The 23835-nt window shown below is 39.1% G+C and overlaps 1 protein-coding gene across 1 annotated transcript in view; it reads left to right on the top strand.

Moving 5' to 3' along the window:
- Nucleotides 1–23835, top strand: part of LOC140549724 (uncharacterized) — a 178880-nt gene that overhangs the window by 140937 nt on the left and 14108 nt on the right. The window contains 16 exon segments of the mRNA XM_072673469.1: nucleotides 77–385; nucleotides 769–1071; nucleotides 1309–1617; nucleotides 2085–2387; nucleotides 6849–7163; nucleotides 7344–7667; nucleotides 7785–7806; nucleotides 7948–8255; nucleotides 9175–9480; nucleotides 9828–10181; nucleotides 10834–10872; nucleotides 10960–11124; nucleotides 11254–11343; nucleotides 12119–12181; nucleotides 13970–14032; nucleotides 21218–21526. Of these exon segments, the coding sequence (XP_072529570.1) occupies nucleotides 77–385; nucleotides 769–1071; nucleotides 1309–1617; nucleotides 2085–2387; nucleotides 6849–7163; nucleotides 7344–7667; nucleotides 7785–7806; nucleotides 7948–8255; nucleotides 9175–9480; nucleotides 9828–10181; nucleotides 10834–10872; nucleotides 10960–11124; nucleotides 11254–11343; nucleotides 12119–12181; nucleotides 13970–14032; nucleotides 21218–21526 (3582 nt within the window).

The raw sequence follows: 23835 nt of genomic DNA, 5'->3' as shown, positions 1-23835 counted from the left end.
CATTGCTATCTCAACCTGTAGACGGATGTCCAGTTTTTTGCAATCCTCTGTATATGCATCTCCCCCCCTCTTACAGGCAGTGTGAGGTTGGTGGATGGTGGCAGTCGCTGTGCTGGGAGAGTGGAGGTTCACCATAGAGGACAGTGGGGAACAGTGTGTGATGATTGGTGGGATATGAGAGATGCTGCAGTGGTGTGTAGAGAGCTGGGCTGTGGAGAGGCTATAGATGTACTGAGTGAAGCTCACTTTGGATCAGGATCAGGACAAATCTGGATGGATGATGTGGACTGTAGTGGATCAGAGTCTACACTGAAGAACTGTAGATCAGCAGGATGGGGTAAAAATAACTGTAATCACTCTACAGATGCTGGAGTCATCTGCTCAGGTAAGTTCATTTAAACAGGGGTTATACGGTGTCCAGCACAGATTAATGATTTTTCTGCTAAACCCACCCTGATTTGACTCAACAATTACCAAGCTAAATTAGTGTGTTAGAACAGAGCAGTCACCAAACTGCTGCACACTGGAACTCTCAACCCACAATTTGTGAGTCTGTTATTCTGACCCACTTTCATGAATTTAATCTTACTTGAATGTACAACTTCTTTAGAAACCCAATACCAACAGATTTGTAAATATATGTATTTTTCCAATGTTTTATTATGAATGTTTTCCAAGATATTTAAGAACCATGCATTGTCTAATATATTTTCAAGATCATTATATTAAACATCATTAAGCCTTATTGTTAAATAATATCTCTTTTAGAAGTCAGACTGGTTGGTGGTTCTCACTGCTCTGGGAGAGTAGAGGTGCTTCATGGAGAGACCTGGGTCACAGTGTGTGATACTGGCTTTGACCAGCAGGATGCAGAGGTTGTGTGTCGAGAGCTGGGCTGTGGGCTTCCTGTGGAGGTGCTGGCAGCAGCTGCTTTTGGCAGAGGGGAGGGTCAGGTGTGGTCAGAGGAGCTTCAGTGTAGAGGCAACGAATCTCAGCTTCACTTCTGTCCAACATCATCTTCACTCAAACACAACTGCTCCCATGACAGTGATGTAGGACTGGTGTGTGCTGGTAGGAGTTACATTTTCATAATTAATCTTATTTTTGCTAATAGATATATTACGGGTATATGTGTAGTTTTTAGTTTTTTGAAATTCACTGTTCATAATTATAATTATATTGACATATCTCTCTGTTATTCATTTTTTTCAAAAGCAATTTCACTTTGTATCATTTTAAGGTTATTGAAAGGCTAATTTTTTATTATTATTATTATTCTCTCTCTCTGTCTTGCTTGCTATTGTACAGACAGTGTGAGATTGGCAGATGTTGGCAGTCGCTGTGCTGGGAGAGTAGAGGTTCTTCATAGAGGACAGTGGGGAACAGTGTGTGGTGATTACTGGAATTTGAGAGATGCTGCAGTGGTGTGTAGAGAGCTGGGCTGTGGAGAAGCTGTAGATGTACTGAGTGAAGGTCACTTTGGATCAGGATCAGGACCAATCTGGATGGATGATGTGGACTGTAGTGGATCAGAGTCTACACTGAAGAACTGTAGATCAGCAGGATGGGGAAAACATGACTGTGATCATTCTAAAGATGCTGGAGTCATCTGCTCAGGTAAATTGTACAATTTAAGAAAGATTTCACATTTTCTATTGATTAGGATTAAACTCAAATTGTCAATAACACGTGAATAGGCTCATATCATTAATCCACAATGAAGTCTTACATGTGGCTCTCAAAAAACACTCTTGCAAGTGTATAACTTAGTGCGGCTGGTTCTGGTTCTTTTGACTTTGGCTAGTGGTGGTGGTTGTGACTGTTGTCATCATTAACTTATAAGGAGCATAAAATTACACTTATAACATAAACTTTTATTATACTAGACTCTTATTAAATTGACTATGCTTGCTACAGTGGGTGGTATATTAGCATGGGAAGGGAGTCATCAAAGTATTGTTATCATTACCCATTCTGGAAATGTACTTGTGGATGAATATAATGTAACAGTTTTGACTGTCTGACTGCGGGGACTCATTACATATCCTTAAATTTATCTTTTTTTCTTGTGATAAATAATTTAGGAGTCAGGCTGGTTGGTGGTTCTTACTGCTCTGGGAGAGTGGAAGTGCTTCACAATAAGACCTGGGGCACAGTGTGTGATGCTGGCTTTGACCAGCAGGATGCAGAGGTTGTTTGTCGAGAGCTGGGCTGTGGGCCTCCTGTGGAGGTGCTGGGAGCAGCTGCTTTTGGCAGAGGGGAGGGTCAGGTGTGGTCAGAGGAGCTTCAGTGTAGAGGCAACGAATCTCAGATTCACTTCTGTTCAACATCATCTTCACTCAAACACAACTGCTCCCATGACAGTGATGTGGGACTGGTGTGTGCTGGTAAGTTGTTGATTTGCTTGTTTTTACAATAAATATAAAATGTTCACACTTTATGAAATATTTAATAAAGTTGATTTCTCATTTAGTCTCATCATCTGCCCCCTTTCTCTTTCTTTTCTCTCTTTCTTTTCTCTCTCTCTCTTTCTATCACACAGACAGTATGAGGTTGATGGATGGTGGAAGTCGCTGTGCTGGGAGAGTAGAAGTTCTTCACAGAGGACAGTGGGGAACTGTGTGTGCTCTCGGTTGGAATGAAATGGCGGCTGCAGTTGTTTGTAGAAAGCTGAACTGTGGAGAGGTACTTAGTTTTGGTGCAGCTACACCAGGATCTGGACCAATCTGGATGAGTAACGTGCAGTGCAGTGGATCAGAGTCTTCACTGAAGAACTGTGGATCACTGGGATGGGGTAAACATAGCTGTAATCATATGTGGGATACTGAAGTCATCTGTTCAGGTAAGCTTCAATCTACTGTAATATACAATGTATTGCTTGTATTGTATTTGGTTGTGAAGTGGTTGAGAATGTTATTTTGTTTTGAGAGGTTTCATTAATTTCCTTATAGTTAACATCCAGCATGTGATTCCCATGGTTCAGGTAAGTTAAATAGGAATTAGGTCATTAGTATGCAGCTTCAATAATGAATATAAAACACAATTTCATCAGTTACTGAAAAGATTAGAAAAAACAGACTAATAAAAAAGTTCAAATACATTTGTACATTAAGGGTGACCCTAATTTGTAATGTCAACCAAGAAGGAATGAGTCCACTTGAAGAAACACACATCTCTGAAACAAGCAAGGCAATGTAACCCCTAACAAACTCTTCAAAACAACTCCTGTCTTCATGTCTTCTTGGTGGAAAATTGCAGTGCCACAACAGTTTGTGTACAACATCAGTTTAATCATAGTACATATGTAGCGTCAAAACAAACAAAATATAGTAAAGAAAACATGCTATGTTAATTATGTTGGTTAACAAAAACATGTCAAACAAAAAACATTTAAATATATACTATTGTATGTTATTCTCAACATGTATTGCTGCACAATAAAGAACTCACAAATCACAATGCAGTGGAAATTGTGAGCTCTAAAGTAAGCTAAGAATTATTTATTATTTACTAAATGGCCATTGATTATATTACTGAAGTACTAATGGTTCAATTAGTTATAACCAAAATTAATGGGCACTGTTTGGGATTTTCACCCAGGACTGTAAAATAACTGGTTGTATCAATTAAGACTCCACTATAAATTAAGCTTACCTTGATTTGTGTTTTGGTTGCGAATTAAATTTAGTCTCAACTCAGAAGGCAGATCTATCACCCAGGAACCCTTTTTTTGTAAACACTCACAGAAGAGATGTCAGTTTAAAATGAATCAAATTTTATTGAATAAACATGTAATGATGAGAGAGAGAATATCAGATTCACAGCATTGGAGGTAGAAATGACTTTAGCGTAACACTAATCTAAAAAAAAAAAAAGGACAATGACTGTTTTTATCCTGTGGACAAGTACTGGTATTTATTAGAACCAGATTTGTCTTACTAATCGCTGTTTAACAAAAGTAACGTGATTGGTGTGCAAGATTTAACAATCTGAATATAACGTTTCTGTTCAAGTTAAACTGTAGGAACCAGAGATTTGCACGTAAAGCTGACCACCTTAGTTTGCCCCAGGGTCTGGAGCTTTAAAGAGGGTCATGAAGGCCGTCTCTCAGTGGAATGTCCAGTCGAGACTAGGCTTCGAGGTGTCCGAATGTCCATGTCCTGCTTACTTTCGCCACAGCTTGTAGCCGATAGAAGGGGGCCCAAACAAGAAAAATAAAATAGAATATTTCTCAAGTAAAGCTTTGGAGGCATAAAGTTGTGAAGCTCAGGTTTGTCAGCTGAGGCTTTGTCTCTTCTTCTTCTGGAGCTTTGTCCTTTAAACTTTAACTCAGACCTTCCTGTTACTCTGTGTCTTCTATTGATATTCTGACTTTTCAAAGTGTCTGTTTGTCTGTCTGCTTAGGGTTGTTCCTAGCAGAGAAAAAGGGCTGGGGCTGAGGGAAAGGGGAGCTCTTAGCTTCCAATATCTTAGCTGTGTTATTGACTTAAGCTTGGACCCAGTGCTCTCTGAAAGAGAAGGTGTCTGTGTCAGCAGGTTGGAGTGGATGTCTGGTTTAACTTACAAACAACCTGAATGTTTTTTAAATGTGATCTGGTCCTCTCTCAACACAACCCAATCATTTAATGTCTTCTAACTTTTGTGTTTGTGGTCAGGTGTTATAAGAGTTATATAATGGTTTTTCAGCAAGTAACAGTCGTGAAAAGGTCAAACTGTGCATGATGCACCAGTACAAGAGTTAAAACTAAGATTTCCTGCAGATTGAAATTTCCTCACACTGCTGACATAAGCTGATCAGTCACTGGTGTGAGCATCTATAAATGGTATAATATATCTTATAATTGTACTGCTTTGTTAAAAATCATTTATCATTTATCTTGTCTGTGAAAAAGGCCTAAACTATTAATAATATTACTTACAAAATATTACTGTGTACTTTGCTACCACCATCACTAATGTTCTCCTCATTACAAAGAATTCCTGTAGAAATCACTGCAAACCGATGAGTAAATAAAAACTAACTAGCAACCTGTTAGACTGAACCAAAAATACATTATTGGGGGCAAGACTAGACTGCCAATATGAGGGGCTTAGCCTTAGCCCTCCAGTTACTACACAGCAAGTGTTGCTGCTGAAATTTTGATGAATGATTCAACAGTTATTTGGAAATAAGGATTTGGATCCTGTTATAGTTGCTCAAGCCTGCTTATTTATGTTGTATTAAACATATTGCTTATATCTTATATCATATATCTCAGACTTTAAGCTGCACCATGATGAACATTTTTACATCAAGTGTTAAAGGTCTTAATGTTTTGGCTTGTGATGACAGACTTTGTATATACAATGTCCCATTTAATATATGTGTTTTGGCGGACTCCCTCACTAGTCTCCTTCTTGCACTGCCCCTCAGTTGTGTCCTGCTCTTGTCAGATTGACATATCTGTCATATTCACTCCTTTAAAATAGTCCAATGTGTTTGTGTGTGTACTCTTTCTGTTATTGGAAACATTACCCTAAAGATAACTAAACATTAACAATTCAATATTAAACTTGATCCATATTCAGGGTTTGACAGTGAGTGTGAGAGAGTTTTGTTAACACGCTTTTTCAAAAGTGGATTTCAGTATTACATTTCTTTTTCTTTTTAACAATATACCAGTTCACCTAAAAATTTAATAATGTAAAAATTTGTAATTTGTAATTTGATGCAAAACCGTCACATATTTCAGATTTATTACATTTAAAGTTACATTTTTTAAGACTTTTCTTTTGTTGATACGGCCATTTTTCCAAACTCAAAATTAAACCTACCTCTGAAAGGAGAATTACATTATGAATGCAACATTAATGGGTGTTAATCCATCACTGACAATATGCAACCCCTTATCAATTCAGAATGTGCACTTTATTGAACACTGCATGTTAACCTACAAGTAGCTTAGGAAATGATGTATCTTCCTCTGAACATTGTATTACTTGTACTAGATCATTTCAGGAAATTAAAATATATCATGAATTCATTTTTGTTCAGAATATAATTAAAAAAGCTAAACAGTCATATTTTATATTCCTTACATTTAAAGTGACACATTTTTTGTTTTATTATTAAATCCGAAGAAATATTATATTCTTACCAAGAAAAATAAATAAACAAATAAAAAGCTTAAATATGTAATTATGTGTGTAATAAATATAAAATATTACCTTTTAAATCAAATTGTGATAATGAATAAACTTTTTTATGATATAATAAGTTCCTGAGGTGCACACATATATATTGTTGTATTTTAATGAGGTTACAATACACACAGGTCACAGAATGTCCAGACTTGTGGATGGTCCTCATCTGTGCTCTGGAAGAGTAGAGGTGTTTTATGGAGAGACCTGGGTCACAGTGTGTGATGCTGACTTTGACCAGCAGGATGCAGACGTTGTGTGTCGAGAGCTGGGCTGTGGGCTTCCTGTGGAGGTGCTGGGAGCAGCTGCTTTTGGCAGAGGGGAGGGTCAGGTGTGGTCAGAGGAGCTTCAGTGTAGAGGCAACGAATCTGACATTACTCTCTGTCCAACATCTTCTTCACTCAAACACAACTGCTCCCATGACAGTGATGTGGGACTCATATGTGCTGGTAAGAACTACATGTTTTGTAGTTTTTATGTTTTGACTCCATGTGTTCTGGTAAAGTATAACATTTCATATTATTTACTTACATCTCATTACATAAGACAGAGAATTTCCTGGACAGTACAGGTAGTCCTGGACCACACACAGCTTAATTCCTGGCCAGGAAATTGGTCTCAAATGTGCATTCCTGTTTACCTGCTCTTTTAATAATCTGTGGTTTCAGGTCACACTCGGGCTCGGCTGGTGAACAACTCAGACTCCTGTTCTGGTCGAGTGGAGCTCCAGTACCTCAGTGATTGGGGCACAGTGTGTGATGTAAGCTGGGATATGAGAGCTGCCAGTGTCCTCTGTGGTCAGCTGAAGTGTGGGAGTGCTGTGGCTGTGTTGGGGTCAGACTGGTTTGGGGAGGGGAATGGTCGGATCTGGGCTGATGTGTTTGATTGTCAGGGGAACGAAACACACCTTTCAAAATGTCCCATTTCATCATGGAGTCGAACTGCATGCTCTCATATACAGGATGTTGGAGTCGTCTGCAGTGGTGAGCTTTAAGAATCTTATTGGTAATGCTTTCTCAACTACTGGGACATGGGCAAGTGGTGCATGAATGATCTTTTTTATCATAAGAAAGGTTGAATTGGAAAATTGTTCTTTAGAAAATGCAAAAACAAATGACTGCAAGTACAATCCTGAATTTAAAGTATTTTTGTTGTATCTTCAGGTTCCTCTCTGGCATTTCATGAGGGGCGAGTGCAGTTGTCTGGAGGGACGGAGTGTGAGGGGGAGGTGGAGGTGTACTTCAGGCAGGACTGGAGGAGAGTTCTGCTGGACTCCTGGAGTGAGTCTGAGGCCTCTGTGGTCTGCAGACAGCTGGGCTGTGGCTCTGTACTCAACATCTCCAGCTCCTCTCCATCCAGTTCTGAACACAACTACATGTGTGTGACGGCTTTCAACTGCTCTGGGAGTGAAGCTCATCTGGGGAACTGCAGCAGTGCACAAGCAGTGAACTGCAGCTCCAGAGAACAGCTGTACATCTCCTGCTCTGGTAAAAATATTGGAATCATTTAGAATAATTTAGTTGTTAATATAGCAGACAATATTACAACTATACAGAATAGAGTGACAGATTAGAGGAACAGTCAACAGTAAGTGTGTTGATCAGGTTTTAACGGCACAGTACACCTGTCCAAACAACCGTGTCTTTATACATATATAATATTTCATGTGTGTGTATCATCATAGAAATTAATAATATTTTGGGGATAATAATTTTATTATTATAAGAAGTCATGCTCAGTAAATTTTCTCTGAATTGTAGCTCGTAGCTCCATCAGGCTGGTTGGTTCTGGAGGAGACTGTGCAGGAAGGCTGGAGGTTTTCCACAGCGGCTCATGGGGGACAGTGAGTGATGACTTGTGGGATATTGAGGATGCACAGGTGGTCTGCAGACAACTGCAGTGTGGAGTGGCCCTCAGTGCTCTGGTACCAGCCCTGTTTGGAGCTGGAACTGGACCCATATGGCTGAATGAGGTGGAGTGTGAGGGGAACGAGACGTCTCTGTGGAACTGCAGATATCAGCTGTGTGGAGAGGGTGAATGTGGACACAAGGATGATGTTGGAGTCGTGTGCTCAGGTAACATTTGATGACTGCTGCTATTTTTAATATGTTCAGTTGTTAAAGTGTGTGGTACTGCTTTTATGCCAATTGTCTTCTGGCTTGTCAATGCAATCTTTGGTAAACTGTAGACAGTTTTATTTGGAGAGCAACGGCTTTGTCTTTGCAACCCTGACATACACACCACTGTTGTTCAGTGATCTCCATGAACATTAACATTAGCCAATGTGAGATTGGCATGACCTTTGTTGGTTAACCATAATAATGGTAATGATGGTCTTAGGTCTTAAGGGTGTTGAATAATAGTCTGACTGTGGACTGTTGGAGTCCAAACCCTTTTTGACTTACCTTTTCCAGTCTGATGAGCATCAACACCTCACCTGAGGTCTTCATCAATCTTCTTTGTTCTTGCCATGTGTTGTAAAGATCTGACTTTAATTGATCCCTTTTCTTTATAAAAAACAGGGCACCCACTTAAACTTAATTGTTATCCCATTGATTAAAATCATCTGACTCTGATTAAATCTTCTGTTAATCCTAGTGGATCACATACTTTAAAGTTTGGATATTATTAATTAAATATTGGATACAATTTTAATAAATTATTGAATTATTTTGGATCATTTGTTTCAATAAATGAATGGTGGAGTCTAATATTTTGTTTGCTTCTTATCTACTTTTTAGGAAATCTTTTGGCATATCTTTATCAGCAATGAGTGCAACTTAGAGTAGCTGAATTCATTCATTAGTACGAGTATCCACAAACATTTGGACATACAGGGTATATCAAGCCAGGTTGAGCTTAGGGTAAGGAGATGTAAAACAATTATGATAGCTAAGTGGCTAGTTTTCAGATATCTTCCAAATAGTTCTAGATAGTTTAGGTTGTTTCCAAATACCTGCAAGACTTAATTATTAAACACCTTTCTCCCACCAGAGTTTAAAGAGATCAGACTCACTGAGGGCTGTGAGGGGAATCTGGAGGTGTTCTACAATGGAACCTGGGGGAATGTGTGTGTGACAGGCATAGATGAAGAAGCAGCAAGTCTGATCTGTCGAGAGCTGAACTGTGGAAGAACTGGGAGTGAGAAGGCTACTAAAGCAAGAGTGGAATCAGCTCCTAACTGGCTGGATGAAGTGAAATGTAGGAAGCATGACTCCTCTCTGTGGCAGTGTCCATCAACCCCCTGGGGACAGAACAAGTGTGATAATACTGATGAGGCGGCTCACATTACCTGCTCAGGTAGGGACTTTCTCTTTCTTGGAGATGGACAAACATATTTTCATTTTGAAAGCAGACATTAGGAGTATTGCAGGATTGAAGAATATTGAATATTGAAAGCCTGATGTTGAGCTCAGTTTGATATTAATACAGTATTTTTATCATATTCACAGGAGAGAATAAACAGCGCACACTGGAAAACCATCTGAAATTCTCCTTATTTCCACACCTGAACCAGCGCTCAAGTAGGGAGGCATTCTGTTTACTGAACCATTAAAATATTAATCAGAAGTTAATAAACCCAGATAACTCACTCATTCTTAATTGTTTTGCCAAATCAATCTCATCTAAATGTCCCTTTTTATGAGTTGATATGGTTAAAATGGTGTGTGTGTGTGTGTGTGTGTGTTTAGATCACCTGCCTCTCAGGCTGAAGGGAGGAGAGGGAAGCTGTTCTGGGAGGCTGGAGGTGTATCATAATGCTGAGTGGGGGTCCGTCTGTGATGATCTGTGGGACATCAAAGATACTGAGGTGGTCTGCAAGCAGCTTGGCTGTGGTCCAGCACAGAGAGCTGGTGGGAGTTCTGCCTTTGGTGCTGGTGAAGGGACTGTCTGGCTGAACAGAATGAAGTGTAAAGGGAATGAGCTTCACCTGTGGGACTGTCCTCATTCCCTGAAGAGACACACTGACTGCTCCCACAGAGCTGAGGTCAGCTGTGCAGGTCAGAGGATTATTTGTTATGCTGGTGTTAACTTCTCTGTGTTATATTCATCAGTGTTCTCTGTGATTGGACACCTATATTTTTTGCACTGAATTAATTCACTTTAAGCTTGTGGGACAAAGCTATTGCAGAACTGAGCAGTGACAGCACCAATGCTCCTGTACCTTCTGCCAGATGGCAGCAGTGAAAAAAGTCCATGTGAGGGATGAGTGGGGTCCTTCACAATGCTGATGGCCTTACGGGTGCAGCATGTGGTGTGAATGTCTGTGACAGAGGGGAGAGAGACCCCTATGATCTTCTCAGCTCTCCTCACTATCTTCTTAGTTCTTAACACCTCACCTTAGTTTAAACTGCTGTGATTTTACTCTTTATCTCAGTTCACATTCTTCATCACTTCAGTGACTTTTCTATATTGTTTTTGCTTGTTCAGAAATGCTGCTGTAAGGTTTATTGTCTAGGTGTGGCTGAAATCACACATTTCTCAACTGTAGGGGGAGCCCAGGAGCAAGAAATACCCATTTTCACTCAATTCTGAATTAATCTCTCTCTCTCTCTCTCTCTCTCTCTCTCTCTCTCTCTCTCTCTCTTTCTCTCTCTCTCTCTCTTTTTCTTACCTCTTTTGCCTGAGCATTTTACTTTTACTTTTTTACAGACATATTTGTGACTGAAACAACCACAGCTGTCATCACTGGTACTCCTTTTATTCCTTTATGTGATCTTTCTACATATCTCTAAATACACTGTGATGTTCCACTGAGTTTTTACTCTTTATGTATATTTCCAGCACATCTGACTGAGAAGCAGACAATCTCTCCTTCACAAATTCCATCCTCACATTATCCCTACGCCTATCCAGTGTCTCTCCTGGTGCTGGGAATGTTGCTCTCCCTGGCCTTAGTGCTTCTGGTTGTGCTGTTTAACCAGAACAGAGTGTTCAGGAGAGGTAGGGAGATTCAGAGATCATCTACAATCCACTTTCTGTACATTCTCTAAACATCATCAGTCCTTCAGTCTGTCATCAGTCTTCTCTTCTACTGAACTGACTCCATGTTTCTCTCTGTCTCTCTCACAGTGCTCTCTAAGAGGAGGCAGAAGACTCTGACTGAGCCAGTCTATGAGGAGATTGACCATAAACATGTCAATAAAAGATATACTGAAAGGGGTAAATAATATGTGGAGTGTTCTACTGGAGGCTGTCCATAGTTGCTCACAATATGGGAAGTGGAGCTAATGTTAGCTGGCATGTAGAAATAATTGTGTTTAAATGGCTGTAAATAACTACATGCCTTAAAGCAGCTGTAGCATTTTACCTTATCTTACATCATTTTGATGCTCCACTGACTGTAATATGGAGAATAGCATCTCTGTCATTGCCTCTCCAAACCAATTCTTCATAATGCTGCTTAAAAATTCCTTTAATAAAATAGTTAATAACAGAAGTGTAGTAGAGTGTAGTAATCTGGAGAGAATCTGGACATGTTCTTTACTGTTTACTGAGTTTTGGATTTCTGTCTCTTTTTTTTCAGTTTCATCCACCATTATAGATTAAGACGAGACTAGAATTTAATATTGGTTTCATCTGTTCAAAGAATCGTGTTCTTGATTCTTGCCTTTTTTTGTCACAGACCTTTTTTTCTAGTCCAATCTGACCTTCCTTTTTTAAGTGTTACCAGTGCGTCTTGCCTCTGCCATGAAATAATGAGGGAAAAGTTAATCATGATACTGCTTATCTGTCAGTTCCTTAGTTACGTTTGAGACTGTGTGAATGGAAAGTCTCATTCAAACTGTCATTATGGGAAATGTAGTTTTTGTTGTGGATTTTCAGTTCATCTTGTGATGTGTAGTTTAGGTCATCAGTCAAAGTGGAATTTTGTTTCCTGTGCGACTTGTCTGGAATTCTGAAGGTTTTCCACGACTGTTCTGCTCTAATGTAACAGGAAACATCCTCTCTGAAGAGCAGAATTCAGGATATGAAAATGTGGAGGAGCAGCTCCTCTCAAGTAAGTCAGCAAAACGTGTTTTATTACTTCTGTGTATTTTTACAGGAGGCTTACCCTAAACATCGATCACATTCCTCAGTAGCTTGAGTTGATTTATCTTCTGTAAGAACATTTTTATGAAAGGATCTTAGATGTGCATTCATGATTTGAATCACAGCTGCTACTGTTGTCAGGCATCTGAGATTATTCACAAAAGCCTCTTTTAGAATCAACATTTATTTTAGAAAGAGAAAATTCTCTTCATTCTCTTCTAGCAAAGACAGTGGATGAAGAAAAGCCTGAATATTATAATGAGAGCACCACCAGTGGACTGAGAAGTAAGTGACTTTATAAACTGATCATTTACATTTTACACATTTAACTGACACTCTTCTCCAGAGTGACTTACAGGTTACTCAAATTACAAAGGTGGGACAATGTAGTGTTTTGAGTCTTGGCCAAGGACTCTTATTGGTGTAGCACAGCATAGCCACCCAGACCCAGAACTGACCCTCACTAGCTCTCTGGTAGGTACTGGTGTTATCTGTTGTGCTACACCAACTTTATGAAATATGTCAATGTTTTTATTTGATTTAGGTGAGGTGGGCACAGAGGACACAACAGAAAACTATGATGATGTCATCACGGCTGGACAGACACCCGATAGATTAGCAAGTGTGTTCCTGTTTGAATATTTATATGAATATTTATATGTATCATATATGAATATGATTTTATTTATGATACTACAGTGTAAAGCTTTGTACATTTAACTCAATATTGCAATATCTGAGGTATATTAAAGATATTAAAGATAAAGAGCAGGAATAGAGCTCTTTCTTGTGAAGTACCCAGTTTGTGGTATAATGAATATCTAAATTGGAGTTGGTAATTACTAAAAATCAAGTCTCTTGTCACTGAGGCTGCCTTTCATTTTTACATTTTGACAGAAAAAAAAGTGGAGATCTACGACGATGTGACTCCTGCTGGAGAGAGCCCACACAGTACACCAGGTCTGACTCTTTTAAAATGGAAAATTCATCGTGAAAAACCATTCATTCAATAATGAAATTATATTTGTTGCTCACTGTCATCAAAACATTTGTCTACATATGTCGGTTCAGTGTGCCCTCCTGAGGGCTATGATGATGTCCTCACTCGTAGACAAGAGTTAGGAGGTGCAGTACGTGATGGAGGTGAGCATACAATGGCTTTATTGAGGTGGAGAGAGATAAAACAAACATTTTTCTTTGCTCACCTTAATAAATAAAAGAAAATGCAATGATTAGAAACTGAGGCTTCCAGCATTAAATTACATGTTAATTGGTTAAATTACTGTCAATTGATGGAAAGCCATGAGGGTGGATGGGGTGGCACTGGCTACCCGATTATCCACTTTTTCAACTTTTTAGATTAGATTAGATCCTTTCAGTCTTCTGGGGAAAGGTGATTCTGAACATAACATATTACATTCTTGTTCATGTGAATTTATTTACAATAATCTCGATATTATTGTATAGAGGGCATGTTGCATAATAGTCTGGTAACATTATATAGCCTTATCTCACTGTTTTTCACTACTTTACTTCTGCAGTAGCCATGGTCTAAAACATGGTCTTTTGCAATTTTGTCACAATAGAATTTTTCCAGCTAATAAACCTTAGCTAGACAAGGAAAAGAGATCTCCACCAACTCTTCATTGTGAAGTACCCAGTTTGTGGTATAATGAATATCTAAATTGGAGTTGGTAATTAGTAAAAATCAAGTCTCTTGTCACTGAGGCTACCTTTCATTTTTACATTTTGACAGAAAACAAAGTGGAGATCTATGACGATGTGACTCCTGCTGGAGAGAGCCCACACAGTACACCAGGTCTGACTCTTTTAAAATGGAAAATTCATCGTGAAAAACCATCCATTCAATAATGAAATCATATTTGTTGCTCACTGTCATCAAAACATTTGTCTACATATGTCGGTTCAGTGTACCCTCCTGAGGGCTATGATGATGTCCTCACTCCTAGACAGGAGTTAGCAGGTGTAGCAGGTGATGGAGGTGAGCATACAATGGCTTTATTGAGGTGGAGAGAGATAAAACAAACATTTTTCTTTGTTCACCTCAATAAATAAAATAAAAGGCAATGATTAGAAACTGAGGCTTCCAGCATTACATTACATATTTAAAACATAAAGATTTTTATCTGTTTCTTTTCTGTTACATCCAGACTATGATGATGTGGACGAGGTGGTGGAGGTGCCTGAGAAGGAGAGATAGACCATCGCCAGAGTCCAACCAGTTTGTCTGCTCAGGACATTTTTGTGCCATTTGAAACTAAACCAAAAGTTAAATACTTTTTTACTTTTTTACTTTTTTGTTACCATACTTTTGACTTTTCTGTAAGCATGTTTTTTTTCATTATTTTGAACATGTAATAAATATAAGGTAGAAAATGCTTAAACTTCATACATTAGCTTAGATTTTATAGTTTGATGATTTCATTGATTTCATGGTTTGTATAGTTGAAAAAAGGCAAATCACTGCAAGTGTACATTTAACATAATCTGCATTTCAGCCAAAGATATTTAAATCAAAACTAACAATAAATGTATCAATTTCCTTTCCACCAATTTCCTACTGACAATAAAACACCAATCAGAGTTACATTAATTTGTTTTTGAAGACAATCACTCAAATGCTGTTTATTAATCAGAAATAAATGCATAAGTTCAAACTATTTGCTATAGAGTGTTTGCCTATGATGGGGTTGAAGTATGTATGAACTGGCTTATATGAAATGTTATAGATCGCAGTACTTTCAACAATAATATAGCAAGTCTGATAATAAAGTGTGAATTTTGACACCAGTTAAAGATGATGTGTTTCACTTCTTTTTGTCTGCACTCTGTTTTCTCTGTGTTCTCTGCAGAGTTTCAGATTATATCCATCCATTAAGATGAAGATATGAGGAGATTCCTTTGTCTAAATTTACTAGTAATCACACACTGCAGTAGACTTACTGCGGCCAAATGGAGGAATGAAGTGTTCTGCCTTTCTTGGGGCTCAGTGAAGGCTATTCATGTTGCACGGGTTGTGGAATGTCTGCTTAGGTGTGGCATCTAGATAGACATCATCCCACCACAGTTTGAGGTGACAGATGTTATGTGTATAATATACAGGTTCAATGAGTCAGCCAGGTTCAACGGGTATACAAGATTCAATAAGCTCATAAAGTTCACTTCTATTCACTGAGTCTGTCGATGAGCCCAATAAATTCAATTCTCGGCAACTAGCAGCTAGCGCTAGCCCTCCTTAAATATACCAGCCACAGGTGGAATGTATTAATTAAATCGTGAGCACACACATGACGATAACACAAAGTGTCAATATAAAAGTCTGTGTCAATGTAAGAGTCCATTGAAACATGACTTGAACTTTAAGGTCCTCATGAGAGCCTGCGGGCCGCGACCAGAGACCACCCCGGGGGCGGGCGCGGCAACACGGCCGTGACAGTGATGGGTTACGCCCCTATGAAGACCCCAACTCCGTTCAGGGCCAATACCCTGATTGGCCGGCACCCAGGAGCGCACCACGGGAAAATCATTAAAATCTCTATTATTATGATATTATAAAGTCTACAGATAAACAATAGATTGATTGAATAGACTGTTTGATTCAGTTCTCTGACCTGAATAACTTTGCAACTACATGTTATGTCAGAAATGTAACTCCTTGTCTGGTATTTTGACATTCTAGGCAAAGTCTAGGGCTTACTATACAAAGGTCAAAAGGTCAATCTGAATAAAAGTTTTGACCACCTTGGATGACGGTTCCTGATTAATAATCATAATCATATGCACACCTTTTGACGAGTTTAACTTACTTTTACTTCTCTCCTGTATTCCAATGAGTCCTATTAGGGGTGTATTGGGCCTCATTTTGGCATGTATATCACAGGATTTAACTTTTCACACCCAAACAACACTGCAAATACAATCACATCAGAAACTTAACTATGAGTTATGTGTTTCTCACATCTCTGTTGACAATCAAGAGACAGTTCTACCACCCTCAGTAGATCAACACACATGAAAGGCCTTTGGATAAACTCTAAAAAAACACTTAATTGCATTTATCATTCTCTCTCAAATGAGTGAGCGCTGCCCTTTCGGCCTGACGGTGCTTCTATAGAAAAGTGTTAAGCATTTTAATCCACATCTATTTATAGAGATACATTTTTATACATATTGTACACCCTACAAAAAAAGCCTCAAAAACCATACAGCTTTCACACTCAAATTTAAATGCAAACTTGTCCTAGGATTTCTGACCAATCTTCACTTTTCTGGTGTCAAATGAATCAGAAGTCTATCATTTTTTTAATAATTACAAAAATATGTTGGGAATTCAACAATGCATTAATACCAGATGCTAATTACAAATAGGGGCGGAGCTTGGATCATATAAATCGTGCATACAAAGCTTTTTTGACTGATTGTAACAAAACTTCAAACATGTGTTCACTTTAGGACTCCTGGGTAATACATATACATTGGTGCCACTGCAATATAGGGGGCACTATAACTTTCACATATCTGTTTCTCAAAAAACGCTTCTCCTATCAAGATGAAACTTGAATAAGCTGCATCGTTGCCTGTACTTGTTTGTGAATTTGTAATGAAGACTTGATAAATTAAACTAGATGGTCACCTCTGACCTGTCAGCTTTCTGCAGATATTTCATATGAATAGACTTGTTCAATCACCATGAGATTTAATATGTATGTTCAGGTATAGACTCTCTACACAGGTTGAACTTAAAGAGACTTAAAGAGGCCACTGGGGGCATCATTTATGTTCTAACAAATTCTTTCACAGGCTGTTATAACTTCACGGGAATGTAACATAGAGAGTTCCTACAGAATTTCCATAACATTTACAAAAGTGAAGCACTCCTAGGCCTACATGTGAGATTCTGAGGCCATAATTTATCTTGTATCCATTTTAGTATGGTGTAGGAATTAAAGTTAAAGGAATTAAAACAGTCTGTTTAATTTTGAGGGTTAAAGAGAAGTTGGTAAACCGATTTTGTAGAAATAAATAAATAATGCATTTCTATAAGAAAGTCCCACAAATGTCAGAAGTAGACATCAAGGGAAAACATGTAGGATTTATTGTTTTTATTTTTAAACCACAACAATACAAAAGTATTAGTCCAAAATATCCAGTAATACTTTATGTTTTATGTAAATATAAGTGAATCGTAACCAAAAGTGTATGTGTGTGTGTGTGTGTGTGTGTGTGTGTGTGTGTTGGGAGGGGCGTTATCAGTGTATGGATCAGCTCTCTGCAGGTGCAGCATTAAAGCTGGAGTGTTTCCTCTCTCTGAAGTCAGTCTCCTGTATATTGGTGGGTTTCCTACCACACTGCTGCCAGCATCTCTCCTCTCTCTCTCTCACACACACACACACACACACAAACACACACACACACACACACACACACACACACACACACACACACACACACACTCCTCTAGAGAGGGAGGTGGGGTTGTGTTGATCAGCGCTGACGCTCTTTTGATAAATATGGAGAAAGAAAAAAATGCCTCCTCTGATTTGTCACTGAAAATGTTTGATGGTTTCCTCTCCTCTTTCTAATAAGGTCATAGTGAGTGTGATTGGCGGCTGTGGGGTCTCTCTCTCTCTCTCTCTCTCTCTCTCAGTGTCTTCAGTCTCTCTGGGGGAGTGGAGGTGAAGCTTGTTCTGCTGCTGAGTTGAACGGAGTGTGTGCAGGTCAGAGGGAGATGGACAGCTGTGTGCTCCTCATTCTTCTGTCCTCCATGATCACTCTCTCCACAGCTGGTAAGTTCTTACTGTCTCAAATGAAAAGGAACAACATTAAATACAATCAGAGCATTAATGCTAATCAGAACATACTGCTATGGGTCAGTATTCTGCTGTTGGGCATTTATATTTTCTTTCTTTTCTTTCTCGCTCATGTGCAGGAATTGTAGAATGGTGGCAGTCGTTGTGCTGGGAGAGTGGAGATTTTTCGTAGAGGACAGTGGGTAACAGTGTGTGATGGTCACTGGGATATAAAAACTGCTACAGTGGTGTGTAGAGAGCTGGGCTGTGGAAATGCTGTAGATCTAGTGAATGCTGATCACTTTGGACCGGGATCAGGAGAAGTCTGGCAATACTTGAGGACCTGTAATGGATCAGAGTCTACAGTGAACAAATGTGGGGCACAAAATGAGATAGTTTTGGATTCTACCTGTGATCACTCTAGAGATGTTGGAATGATCTGTTCAGGTAAAGTACAAAAAAACTCAGATTGTGATAAACACTGTTTTTTGTGAATCAATCTTCAGATTTATTATTTAGTTCTTTACTAAATTTTACATGGAGTACTAGCGTTATTTTTTATTTATGATTCATTTTCACTTTCTGCCAAACCTGGATATGTTTTTTGAAAGAGTGATTTGGGGTTTTCTCAGGGTCTGTGATGGGGTCTTGCAGCAGTAGAATACATTTTTAAAAATGAAAATGTTTTAACTATTAATAAAGAGGTAAAACAGTGCTGCATTAAATTATGCTAAGTTAGAAAGCTGTCTGTGAGCTGACCTGATAGAATCAGCTAATCTGAGTAACTGGCTATAAATGGTGTAACTTCTTGTTTTTGTTCAATTATGGCAGATAAATAAGTTACAAAATAGAAGTGCAATAAAAAATGGACCACAGATAGTGAAAAACATGTATGGAAAATGATAGTTTGGCAAAATAAATATTTACAATGAATCATAATTTAATTGTGGACAGTAAATGGCAGCATGGAGCCAGGTGTCCAATGCTTCAAAACCCTGAACACAACAGAGCAAAAAGCATTTTACTAAATGAATTTTCAGAAAAACTAGTTTACGCAGCTTTCAGATTTTTTAAACACAATTCCTCAACAGCAAAAACTCTTTTCACCATAAATCACAAGGTGTTCACCAGGTATTGCAGGCTATTAAATAAATGGCCAACACAACTGGCCTGGTGAAAAAATCAGCACCATAGTTTTGTGTTTTTCAGTGTCAGTGATGAAATGTGAAAACAGTGAGTGATATCAGTGTTATAATAGATGATATATTGTAAGAGTATTATAATGATTTCTATTTTCCTCATTTTAGAAGTCAGGCTGGTTGGAGGTTCTCACTGCTCTGGGAGAGTAGAGGTTCTTCATGGAGAGACCTGGGTTACAGTGTGTGATGCTGACTTTGACCAGCAGGATGCAGAGGTTGTGTGTCGAGAGCTGGGCTGTGGGCTTCCTGTGGAGGTGCTGGGAGCAGCTGCTTTTGGCAGAGGGGAGGGTCAGGTGTGGTCAGAGGAGCTTCAGTGTAGAGGCAATGAATCTCAGCTTCACTTCTGTCCAACATCATCTTCACTCAAACACAACTGCTCCCATGACAGTGACGTAGGACTGGTGTGTGCTGGTAAGTGTTTAATCCAATAGGACTCTACAATATCTTAATGTTTATGAAACAAGACCTCTGTTACATCATATAATCACATGTTTAAACTCACATGTCTCCAAAACTCTTAAGTGAGCACCACTGCTTGCTCGAAGAGCTGGGTGGCACCATGGCTGAGGTAACGAGTTGCTTGAAGAGGTAGCCTCTGTCTATCTATCCCTCTGCAATTCTCTGTCTACCTATCCCTATTCACACTGCTCAGGATACAAGGATACTATCTGTCTGCCTATCCTGGGATATAATAACAACTGCCAGGCAACCACTTAGCAACATCTTACCTTATCTTACATCACCTGGGATACCATAACAACAGACTATTACCATCTACTTAATTACACCTTGCAACCACTTGGGATTCCATATTAATCGCCTAGTGACATCATAGCAACCACCTAGCACCCCCTATCAGCACCTCAGACATCACCTAGGATACTATTGCAACCACCTAGCAACACCAAAGCAACCACATGGGGTACCACCAAGCAACCCCAATGCAACCACCTAAGATAGCTAAGATAGATTGTTAGATAGAGCCATCTTAAAATGCTTTAGCAGCCAGTTTTTCTCTTCTCTGGTCTGCTTGTCTGTGCAAAGACCCTTCTCTGCTCCTCAGTACCCCACAATGACAAAGTGAAAAGTCCATGAGTGAGTCCATGAGTGCTGCATGGTGGACCTTCTGGAAGTTTCTTCCATCTGCACACAGGATCTTTGTGGCTCGGGTTCTGATGACCTCTTCAACCATGGTCCCTAGACTACTTTGTTTGGTGGGGTTGTTCTAAACCTCATTTAAGTATTATGGAATCCAATGTTCTCTTGGGAACTTTCAGTACAACTAAATGTTTTTGTAGCCTTCTCCAGATCTGTGCCTCCACACAACCCTGTCTCTGAGCTTTGCAGGCAGTTATTTCCTCCTCATGTCTTGGTTTTTGCTCAAATATGCATTGTCGGCTGTGAGACCTTATCTTATCTTAGGTGTATGTCTTTCCAAATAATGTCTAATCTATTAAATTCACTACAGTTGGACTCCAATAAAGGAGCAAAAACATCTCAAAGATGATCAAGAGAAATATGAGGCTCTCAGAGCTAAAGTTCAAGTGTCATAGTAAAGGATCTAAATATTTATGTAAATGTGAAATTGTAGTTTTTTTCTTTTTAATAAATTAGCAAATAATTAAAAATATATATATCATTATGGGATACTAAGAACAGAATGGTGGACAAGCAGATTATGAATCGCTTTAACTATTAAATCTTGAATAGAAGTGCTTAGGGGGTTGGGGCCTTGTGACTGACCCTAAAAATGCATTAAGTGAGCATTTGAGTATTTTGTCAGAATTATTAGAGCTGTGGGACCCAGTGTAATATCTTTTCATGAGACACTAAAATCCTTGGCAGAGTCACTAATGACACTTGATGCAAAAGTTACTCTTTGTATGACTTTGTAAGTTTTTATGTACTGTTATGTATCGTTAATTGTTTTTAACATTAAGACTAAAGTCCATTAATCTTTTGTTCTTGTTTCCTTTTTTTCTCTCTGTTGTACAGACAGTGTGAGGTTGGTGGATGGTGGCAGTCGCTGTGCTGGGAGAGTGGAGGTTCTTCATAGAGGACAGTGGGGAACAGTGTGTGATGATGGGTGGGATATGAGAGATGCTGCAGTGGTGTGTAGAGAGCTGGACTGTGGAGAGGCTGTAGATGCTCTGAGTGAAGCTCATTTTGGATCAGGATCAGGACCAATCTGGATGGATGATGTGGGCTGTAGTGGATCAGAGTCTACACTGAAGAACTGTAGATCAGCAGGATGGGGTAAACATAACTGTAATCACTCTACAGATGCTGGAGTCATCTGCTCAGGTAAGTTAATTTAAACAGGGGTTATACAGTGTCCAGATCAGTTTAGTGATTTTGCTGCTAAACCCACCCTGATTAGACTCAACAACTACCAAGCTAAATTGGTGTGTTAGAACAGAGCAGTCGCCAAACTGCTGCACACTGGAACTCTCAACCCACAATTAGCAAGTCTGTTGTTCTGATCCACTTTCATAAGTTGAATTTAATCTTACTTGAATGTAAAACTTCTTTAGAAACCCAGTACCTACAGATTTGTAAATATATGTATTTTTCCAATGTTTTATTATTAATGTTTTCCAAGATATTTAGGAACCATGCATTGTCTAATATATTTTCAAGATCATTATATTAAACATCATTAAGCCTTATTGTTAAATAATATCTCTTTTAGGAGTCAGACTTGTTAATGGTTCTCGCTGCTCTGGGAGAGTAGAGGTTCTTCATGGAGAGACCTGGGTCACAGTGTGTGATGCTGGCTTTGACCAGCAGGATGCAGAGGTTGTGTGTCGAGAGCTGGGCTGTGGGCTTCCTGTGGAGGTGCTGGGAACAGCTGCTTTTGGCAGAGGGGAGGGTCAGGTGTGGTCAGAGGAGCTTCAGTGTAGAGGCAACGAATCTCAGATTCACTTCTGTCCAACATCATCTTCACTCAAACACAGCTGCACCCATGATAATGATGTGGGACTGGTGTGTTCTGGTAAGAAATGTGTTTTGTAGTTCTTCCAGATGACTGTTTGAAATGTATTCAGTAGGCAAATGCTGGTCAAAAACCCTGGTCAGATTTTCTGTTATAGTGAAACGTTAAATGAGTAAAATATGAAATAAAGTTTTAAATGAAATAAAGATGAAACATTGGAAACTTTGAATTTTGGTGGGACCAAACTTGTGAAAGGGTTAAAGCAAGATTAGTGTATGGTGGATGTAGTGTATGTGGCATATATATATATATATATATATATATATATATATATATATATATATATATATATATATATATGTTTATGTGCAATGTGTCAACAGTGTAGCCATGGATTTTGTGCATGTAAGAGCGCTGCCTCTGTGATGGCCCAGGGAAGCTTGCTGTTCACAAATCTGCCTTGTCCCCTAGCTTAAAGACCTAGTCATGAATTCTTAACTCTGCGCACATGTTGCAGTCACCCATGGTTGCTTGTTTGGAGTGTGTAATGATAGATCTAAAAACTGAAGCTTTGTCAATGCACTGGCTGATGTAGCCAGTCACTGATGCTTTCTACTGTTCAAGGTTCATGGAATCTCCTTCAGTCACAGCCTCCATAAACATGTCCATGTCAGTGTGCTCAAAACAGATCTGAAAAGCAAAGTTAGCTTCTAGCCTTTTCTACACTGATTTGGTACGTCTGATAAGCCGTCTGTAAGATGCAATTAGCATGACACATTATGGTGGTCTTAGCTGTAGAGGGGTGTGGACCAGGAAAGATCCAGTATGCTGTCCAAGGAGCAAATGCTGGATAGCAGAATCAGCAGGACAGCCGGCGAATTAGTGTTTAGTCTAGTGTGAACTCCAGCTCGCTTGCTGTGCTTTTGTCTTCTGGTGCACCATTTATGATGCTCCCTCTGTTGGCCATTGGACCCTAGCAAGCCTAACGTGTGGAGTTCATCTATGACTGTGGCTGATTTGTAGGTGGTAGCGATGGCAGGCATGATTGCTGGCTGTTGTGGTGATCATCTATGGATGATTTTGAGTTCAGATTGAGCTGCAGCAGAAAATTGCTTAATTCTGTTGTGCCCAGAGTGACCCCTGAAATTTTCAATTTTCTCTTCTAAGCAGCTGTCTGATGCTCTGAAAATTAAAATAATGAATGCCCACAAAGCAGGAGAATATGACAATAGTAAAGTATTTCCAGTTTGTTTCAGATTGTAATGTCATTTAGAAATGGCACTTAACAAGACTGGTGCAGGTTAAGTTAAGATCTGTGAGAGAGCTGCTCACAGGAATGCTGCAAAAGCTAATCCAAATTGGTTTCACTGCAAAAGACCTTCAGGAACATTTAGTAGACTATGGAGTGTTAGTGCACTGTTCTACTGTGAGGCTACTCCTGCAAAAACATGATCTTCATGGAAAAATCATCAGAAAAAAAACCTTTCCTGCATCCACTCCACACATTTCAGCATAAGGGGTCCTACCATACAACAGTCTATTTACACATTTTTTTTCTGCCTGCGTTTTTAAATAGCAATAGTTCTTGTGAATATATCTATGCTGATGGGCGTGGTGGTCTTGAAATGAGGTGTGTCACTGACTGCACCACTGACTGAAAACAACCTAGGCAGACGTC

Source organism: Salminus brasiliensis, chromosome 2 (genome assembly GCF_030463535.1).
Source record: "Salminus brasiliensis chromosome 2, fSalBra1.hap2, whole genome shotgun sequence".
NCBI lineage: Eukaryota > Metazoa > Chordata > Actinopteri > Characiformes > Bryconidae > Salminus > Salminus brasiliensis.
The sequence above is the reverse complement of the archived record's forward strand: the minus strand, read 5'-3'. Positions and strand labels throughout refer to the sequence as shown.